We start from the raw sequence: 9,302 nt of genomic DNA, 5'->3' as shown, positions 1-9,302 counted from the left end.
ATTATTTTTTTGCATCAAAAAATAAATGTTTGCACAAAAAATAGATGTTTACACCTAAAAATTAGTTTTTTGCATCAAAAAATAAATGTTTGCACCGAAAAATTAATGTTCACATCGAAATATAAATGTCTGTCGAAAAAAATCATGAATTGCACTTGTCTCGTTAGTGGGCGCTGTTAAGAGGTAAATAAGTAAATTTAATAAATTTGTTGTTGTGGGTTCTTGTGGCGTTTGTTTGACATCCATAAAACGACTTTTTGCAGCTCTTGGCTTGCTGTTAGGCCTTAAAAATGATTTGTTTGCATTGCAGGACTCCCGATTACACTTAGAAAAGGCCGTGCGAGGCTTTAGACTCAGTAAATTTGCTAAAACTGTTGATGAAAGTGGATTTGTTGACTTGCAGTTGGACAAAATCATGCTCTCACTCCACAAATAGAATAGGATGGGCTTCTTTCTACAACTGGGAGTTCTTCTCTGGAAAAATTGGAAAATAAAACTTCGACATCCAGTAAGTGTTAAAAATATAGTTAAAATGTTTTTTTTAAGTCGATCAAAATTTCATTGCATTTTGTTCAAGTGTATTGTGTACATAAATGCAACAACATGGTTGTTAATGTGGCACGGGGAAAAACAGGACACCTGTGTGAAAACTCACGGTTGCTAAAACAATACTAAAATGAAACCACCTTTTTTAGCCATTGTAGCGAATAGTTTTAAAGTGGATATCTGAGTTACAATCAATTTTATTGCTGGGTTGGCATACAAACTTGTGATCACAAGGTGCTTGTTATGCTAACCACTCGGCCATCTTGGCAATGAATTTTAGTTTTCTATGTTGGCAATTTCGCTTTTGGCTAAGGTTAATGGTAAGCTTATCATTACCCTTTCACATAAACATCCCAATTTCTTGTAATGCATGTTGAAAACCCTGAAGTAAATCAGTAAGTTAGTTAGTTAGTGATGTATTTTACAATATCTAGGTAGCAATTGGTTTCGCAGGAAGGTTTTGTTTTGTTTTTGGGGCATTTATATTATTTTCTTTTGACATTAGACTTTGAATTATTTTCAATTTTTACAGTCTGCAAATATCATGTAATGAGTATATGGACTAGAGCAGGGGTGCCCAACCTTTTTTTACTCAAGATCGACATTTATAGTAGTCCAACTCTCGAGATCTATCATTCCAATACAAATTAGCAAATATATAGCGAGTACCAGAACAAAGTAACAATAACTATTACTTTTGTAACATAACAAAGCGCCTACTTATGAACTTATTAACATATCCTTATGATTAATTCACACAATAAAGTCATCTATGTACAGCAACGCGCACTCTTTTAAAGCAACTCTTTTAAATAATTTCTGCAACCCTCGCGATCGACTTGATATCAGTCCGAGATTGACCAGTCGATCGCGATCGACGGGTTGGGCACCCCTGGACTAGAGTGTTTTTGATATTATTGACTTTAGCAGGAAATTGATGTACTTTTTTTACAATTTTGTTTACAAACTAAAGTTCCTACAACATGTTAGTTCAGTGGTGGGATTCAATTTTTTTTCAGCCGGTTCTAATACAAAAAGTTCATTGACAGTATCCAGTAATGCTAAACGGTTTGCTGATCTCATAAAATTTCGTGAGACGGTTCCATAGAACCGGTGCGAACCGGCTGAATCCCACCACTGCGTTAGTTACTTTGTTAAGTTTGGCATTGAAACCAAGTTTGATCATGTCACAGAACAGAAATCACCAACTTTCAAACTAAATTTAGTCTGTCTTTAAAAATAGGTCACAAGTTAGGATTTTCACAAAAGTATAGAAATGTGCAAAACCAAAAAGCCTTGCAGAAAAATGAAAATTAATTTTTAATGAAACGTCACTGAAACTACCATAGAAAAAAGGATTCCTTAAAACTTTAATTATTCTCATTAACTATTAAACACTTTCCTGAGCTTTTTAACTTGATTAAAGCAAGTATTTCAATCTTAATTTTCTACCTAGCATACTCTGCACAGTCATTTCTAGGCCTCACACAGTCTACAGCCAGTAGTGGAATTCAAATTTTTTGTCAGCCAGTTCTATCACAAAGTCATATTTTTCAGCCGGTTCTGTTACAAAAATCTTTGACAGTAACAAGCAATGCTAACCGGTTCGCTGATCTTATAAAATTTCGTGAGACGGTTCAATAGATGAGAACCGACTGAATCCCACCACTGTCTACAGCTCAAGCACGTTATGTGGTGGGGGCTTTGTTTTGAAACGTTGCACGTGCGCTATGTTTGAGTCAGCGTTAACGTGCGCCCCAGGCTATGTTTGCTAACGTCGTTGAGAAGAAGAATTCTAGACATTGAGCTGAACACGCGCATGTCTTTGTTGTGCTGGATGGCGTGAAGTCGCATGTAGCAGAACAGACGTGATATATCAGCCAACGCTTTGTTCAACTCAAAGCGAGCAGTTTATTTGCGCAAGTATAGTTCGTATACTAATGCTTGAAACAATTTAGTTAGCTAAAGTTTTTTGGCCGTTTTATTACTTTGCTTAGTTTTGATTTTACACATTTGAGCCGAAACCGTTAAAAAAACACACAGACAAAAGTTGTTGAATGATGTGAGAAAGGTACGTTTAAATGGAAAGCTAATGTCAAAAAACTGCGTTGTGCGTTTGACCGACTAAATCAGATTGTAAACAGACTTGTCATTTCTACTTTGGTGATGTGACAGCCGAAATAATGTCACGTTTATCGTTCTATGATCGGTGTTACCGTAGCAAATAGAATTGCTCTGCGTCAGAAAACTGTTTGTCTAATAATTTTGCTGGCCTTCAGACTTTGGCAAATATTCTTGCGTTTTAATTTTTTCCTTTGTTTATCGTGCACTGTACTAGTTGCATTCAGTGTTATTTACCCTGATGAAGGCGACCTGTATAGGATGTCAAAACGTCGGAATACAATTACATTTGCCAGAAGAGCTCTATAAACTTGCCTGCAATAGCCTATTTATTTGGTAAATAAGACTAAATAATAAGTTTTTAGCGGTTAAAAAGCATTAAAACAACGTATTTTTGCAAGTTTAGTTGTTACCGTTGGCAAATAGGGTTACTCTGAACATTTAAACTGCACGTCTCGTATTTTAGTGTCCTTTCCATATTTTGGTAAATATATCACTAAAAATAATAAATTTATGACGGTCTGCGGAACAAACAAACTTCAAAACAACAAAATTTTAGTTGTAACTGAGTGATGCTCAGACATTTTCAACCCTTGTCGTTATAGCGCGAAGTAACACAGCAGAATAAGTGGGACAAATTCGTGGAAAGCCATATGTCTGATCGTTCAGGCGTCTCTAAGTCTATTGGCTTCATTAATCATCCGCCCAGCTGCACAAGCGAACATCGTTTCAACTAGAATATCGCCAGCAATTGAACGTTGAAAACTGATAACGTCGGTTATAGCTCAGAAGGTGAAAACGTCCGTGGATGAATGTGTATTACAGAAAACACGTTTAGTTGGTTAAAAGTTTAGTTTGTGTCAATTTTTTTAGTCCAGGACTTGCATCATATAGGTTATTGCTGCCAGGCATAATATCAAGTTCATAGAGCACTTCCAGGAATTGTAATTTTATTCCGACGTTTCGAGGTCCTATACAGGTCGCCTTCATCAGGGTAAATAACACTAAATGCGACTCGTACTATAGTTGTGGTTTAATTAAGTTTGTTGAACACTTGAACAGGTATTGTCAATTTTTTTGAGCCAGGACTTGCTATATAAGCTGTTGCTGTCAGGCATAATATCAAGTTTATAGAGCTCTTCTGGGAATTGTATTTTTGCACCGACGTTTCGACGTCCTGTGTTGTAAAGTACAGACAATGTGTGGTAAAAACTAGGGATGCACCGAAGTTTCGGTTGGCCGAAACATTTCGGCCGAATCCGTTGTTTTCCAATGTTTCGGTTTCGGCCCGAACTTTTTTTAAAATTCGGCCGAAACCGAACTTTTTTATTGCATGGAATAAGGCCTTAAATTTCATTTTCGTTCATACGAAACATGATAAATATCTATTTGTTGTATCGATAAAATACGAGCCACGTTCTCTGCAAAATATTTTATGTTTAGAAAAGCTCACGCAAATTGTGAAAGCTATTTTGATTTGTCATAATTCACTTCACTCGCATCAAAAACACAAGGTTCAGTTGAAAACATCCATTGAAACAGAGATTTTAGGTTCGGCTTGATTCGGCCGAAATTATTCGGCCTCATGGCCGAATATTCGGTTTCGGCCCGAACCTTTTTAGCCGGGTTCGGTGCATCACTAGTAAAAACACTTCGCAATTGTTGGTGGTTTAACAACCAGCCAGGCAGACGTAGAGGTAGTGGCAAATTTCCGGCGTCGATTATTACTTTTCCCGAACCTACAGGGAACAGATGATTTCTTGTAACGTTCCTGACAGTTTTATCGGATCAGCAGAAACCGTGAAATTTGATCAGCCATTCCGCACCAAACCTCTTACAGTCGGTGCGAATCGAGACGCCCAAGCAGAACAGACACAAGGAGAGGCAGCTAAAGCGGAACTGTTAACTGCAAACAGATTTAGGTACAACATGCACGGTTAGCTCCTAACCAGAAACAAACAAGCAAGTATGTTAGTATGAAGCATTAAGTTTCAACAGCAACTTGTGTCATTCTTAAATAAATGAATGTAAAACCAAGCAAGTGAAAACAGTAAAAGGGCGATAACAAGCGCTAATCGCATGTAAACATAATTACATCCGAGCCTTATTAAACTTTTACATATCGTACAACAGGTTGGATTGCCAACATTTAGTTATTCACCCAGCTGCAGTTACGGTTCACTGCGTGAAGCTCGCTTAAAACCCGCTGTTTTTAATCGCGTAATTCGATTTTAATTGTTCTTAACTGCGTGCGTAACTGCGTATGTCCCACTTTCTATTATTCGTAGATTATAAATTCTTTTAATGATTAACGAACAATTGGTTTCCTTATGTCGTCAATGCTTTTTGCTTTGTTTCGTCACAAGCGATGATTTATATCCTTTGGAGCGTGTTTAGGTTCAAAGGTCACTACAGACAGAGGTCACTCGCACAAATAGTGATGTTGTAAGGATGCTCTAAACTTGTTTGGCAGCGGGATAGGAAATAAAAATTGATTTAGTCCTCAGGGGTGCGATTATTAAATTTTCTTCATGTTCTTTTTAACAAATTTGTCGTTCAACTGGTGTAATGCTAAACAAAATACTAGTTGTTTTTAAGAACTTGTATTTTTGTTAACGTTTTGCCCACCAGGACTGTAGGGCTTCTGCAGAGCAATAAATGATATAGTTGCGAGCACATCAAGCCAAAATGTACAAGCGCAGCGGAAAATTGTTTAGCGTTACACCAGTTGAACGACGAATTTGTTAAATATGCAACCTGGTGGACGAAACGCTTGTCCAGTATGTTAATTTCTTGTAGGGCAGTGGGAATAGAAAATGAAAATCGATTTAATCTTTACTTGGTGCGATTATTGCGTTTGTGTCACGTGATTAATGGAATTTTACCGCAAACCCGACTAACCTGACGAAAGTTTTCCACTTAAATGGTGTTGAAACAACTAAAATCGCGGTTGAAATAATAGTGATGCCCCAACATAAACAAAAGAAGGGGGAATCGCAACAAAAGATGGCACCCGCAACCCTTACTACGTGCTTTAAAGAAATTTGACAAAAGATGCGCCGGTCTTTCAAACTCTTTGCGATAACAAACGATCACTGCTTTTTAAGTGAGTTTCGACGTCCTTTAAGTGAGTTTCGACACCGACGTTTCGACGTCCTGTGTTGTAAAGTACAGACAATGTGTGGTAAAAACACTTCGCAATTGTTGGTGGTTTAACAACCAGCCAGGCAGACGTAGAGGTAGTGGCAAATTTCCGGCGTCGATTATTACTTTTCCCGAACCTACAGGGAACAGATGATTTCTTGTAACGTTCCTGACAGTTTTATCGGATCAACGCCCAAGCAGAACAGACACAAGGAGAGGCAGCTAAAGCGGAACTGTTAACTGCAAACAGATTTAGGTACAACATGCACGGTTAGCTCCTAACCAGAAACAAACAAGCAAGTATGTTAGTATGAAGCATTAAGTTTCAACAGCAACTTGTGTCATTCTTAAATAAATGAATGTAAAACCAAGCAAGTGAAAACAGTAAAAGGGCGATAACAAGCGCTAATCGCATGTAAACATAATTACATCCGAGCCTTATTAAACTTTTACATATCGTACAACAGGTTGGATTGCCAACATTTAGTTATTCACCCAGCTGCAGTTACGGTTCACTGCGTGAAGCTCGCTTAAAACCCGCTGTTTTTAATCGCGTAATTCGATTTTAATTGTTCTTAACTGCGTATGTCCCACTTTCTATTATTCGTAGATTATAAATTCTTTTAATGATTAACGAACAATTGGTTTCCTTATGTCGTCAATGCTTTTTGCTTTGTTTCGTCACAAGCGATGATTTATATCCTTTGGAACGTGTTTAGGTTCAAAGGTCACTACAGACAGAGGTCACTCGCACAAATAGTGATGTTGTAAGGATGCTCTAAACTTGTTTGGCAGCGGGATAGGAAATAAAAATTGATTTAGTCCTCAGGGGTGCGATTATTAAATTTTCTTCATGTTCTTTTTAACAAATTTGTCGTTCAACTGGTGTAATGCTAAACAAAATACTAGTTGTTTTTAAGAACTTGTATTTTTGTTAACGTTTTGCCCACCAGGACTGTAGGGCTTCTGCAGAGCAATGAATGATATAGTTGCGAGCACATCAAGCCAAAATGTACAAGCGCAGCGGAAAATTGTTTAGCGTTACACCAGTTGAACGACGAATTTGTTAAATATGCAACCTGGTGGACGAAACGCTTGTCCAGTATGTTAATTTCTTGTAGGGCAGTGGGAATAGAAAATGAAAATCGATTTAATCTTTACTTGGTGCGATTATTGCGTTTGTGTCACGTGATTAATGGAATTTTACCGCAAACCCGACTAACCTGACGAAAGTTTTCCGCTTAAATGGTGTTGAAACAACTAAAATCGCGGTTGAAATAATAGTGATGCCCCAACATAAACAAAAGAAGGGGGAATCGCAACAAAAGATGGCACCCGCAACCCTTACTACGTGCTTTAAAGAAATTTGACAAAAGATGCGCCGGTCTTTCAAACTCTTTGCGATAACAAACGATCACTGCTTTTTAAGTGAGGACTGAGACGAGTGCTTTAGCCGTTTCGTTTGTCTCTAAAACGTCCTCATAACTGCACGGTATCAGTGATCACAACGCTGAGGAACTGCAAAACGGAAAGTGTAGAAAAGAGATTTTGCGTAGACCGCAGACGTAGAGGAATAACTCAGTGAACTACCAGAGGCTTTTAATGACTTTTTAAGCCTCACTATTTACCAAGAAAGCCGTTATTACAATGTTACCAAGTTTTAGCATAGTGAGGACAGAATCAATAGATTTTTGCATCGACTTTTGGGGTTTCTAAACTAGTTATGTGCAACCAGCAGTGATACCAATGTTTTCTAAAGCTTTTTAATTATGTTTCGGTTGTAAAAATCAAAAAAATGCGGTTTTAAATAGCTCTAAACGGAAAATAACACTAAAGCGAGAGGAATTTGCTGCATTTTAATAAACGCCTTAGTACGAATTTTGTACATGCAAACTATGACATTGATGTTGTGTTGTGTTGTGCGTATAATGTCGGTTAAAGTTCAACCAAAAACATAGTATGTAGTTGGACGTTGACCTTGCTATTTGACCTTGCCGCGGTTACTGTCAGTCGCTGTACTTAGCAAGTGTTGATTCTTTAACATTGTTTTACAGTCGATTTTTAGCCAACATTCTCGTTTTCATGTTGTAGCGATAAATGTTTGAATTTTTTATTAATTTCCCGTTTCTGTAATGTCCAAAAAGTTGAGATCAAAAATATGGGAAAGTCCGCTGGTAGCACTTCTGTGGAAAAACTTTCTGCTCAAACGAAACTCACCGGTAAGTGACGTCATACAGGCTTGTTTGTGACGACAGATAATAAAATGTTTGTGACGTCATAAGCGGTCCAGCAATTGGAATTATGCAATTGTGTGCATTGTTAATTGTTATGCATAATATATTTTGTTTAAAAACATGCACTTTATTACCAAAAAACGAAAAACAGGACTTGCACTCAAAGCAATAAGCTTCTTAAAAATAAAACTGCGCAAAAGAAATTATTTATTGCAACACGTTATTGTAAAGTTTTGTTGAAGTCGTAAAATCAAATTTAGGCCCAAATTTTTGCACAAGTTTATTGCAACGCATTATTGCGAGTTTTTTATTAAAAATCGTGAACCATAATTTTAACGATTTTGCGGTGTTAAAAATTTGCCGGGGGCAGCTGCAATCCTCGCACTCACATCGCAAGCACGAGTTGTTTCCATATTTAACTCGCGAAGCCGCTGAAAGCTCGGCGGGGTCACGTGATCCTTTGTTGTGGTTGTGACGTCAGTGTCACGCTTGGTTGCGTTTGTTAGTTCTCCGGTAAAACGGATCGATGGCTGAGATTGTGGAGTGTATGATACCGGGGTTTGTGATTTATTGCCTGGCAATTCCTGCTCAAGTATGTTAGAGTTGTTGTGATGAAGGAAATTCACGACATGTTGGCTTAAATAACACTTAAACACAATGTTGGACTTTTAACAACATATTAAACATATCTTTGCAAAACCATAGTTTTTTTGAGTGATTTTTTAAATGCTGTTAAAAGCAACAACATTTTTCTGTTAGGCTTCAATTTTAACAAAATTTTAATGACACATCTAATTAGTAATTGTGTGAGAAAAGTTATTTTGAACAAAATGATAAAATATTTACACTTTTTAATCCCCTAATCTCAAAACTTTTCCTGTTTGGTTCAATTTAACCAGATCCTGAACTTAGCCATAGTTTAAACTATAAATGATGATTGACTTGTTAATTTCCCTTAAATTTGCATTCTACCTAATATATTTTACTAGTGTTTAAAACTTTCAGAAAATTGTGAATATATAATATTCTGCAAACAGTTTGTTTATAAACTCATAGCTGCAGTGTTCTATATGTTTGGTATCCAACATGTTTCTAGCCATCAACAACATTTAACAAGCCATTTTTATTCTAAAGCTTTAAACTTGATAAACTGTGTGTAATCTATATTACATAATCACGAGTCACTGGGGACTCAGTACGACAGATGGAGACAACAGTCGTGTATAACAACAGACTGAAAACTCTCACAAGTCTAAA

General features: G+C 37.0%; 1 protein-coding gene across 4 annotated transcripts in view; it reads left to right on the top strand.

Annotated features, from left to right (window-relative positions):
- The first annotated feature begins 284 nt into the window (after positions 1–284).
- The window catches only part of LOC145218493 (ATP-binding cassette sub-family A member 2-like), a 50,960-nt gene continuing 41,942 nt past the window's right edge, over positions 285–9,302 (top strand). Inside the window, exon 1 of one of the 4 annotated variants that reach the window (XM_080085900.1) lies at positions 285–508. In XM_080085900.1, coding sequence (XP_079942026.1) covers positions 443–508 — 66 coding nt within the window. In that variant the 5' untranslated portion in view covers positions 285–442. Of the gene's footprint in view, positions 509–7,856; positions 8,031–8,556; positions 8,638–9,229 lie in introns of those variants that run through there. The other 3 variants (XM_080085899.1, XM_080085901.1, XM_080085902.1) reach the window with 3 other exon arrangements.

This window comes from Phallusia mammillata, chromosome 3 (genome assembly GCF_965637545.1).
Source record: "Phallusia mammillata chromosome 3, kaPhaMamm4.hap1.1, whole genome shotgun sequence".
Lineage (NCBI taxonomy): Eukaryota > Metazoa > Chordata > Ascidiacea > Phlebobranchia > Ascidiidae > Phallusia > Phallusia mammillata.
The sequence above is the reverse complement of the archived record's forward strand: the minus strand, read 5'-3'. Positions and strand labels throughout refer to the sequence as shown.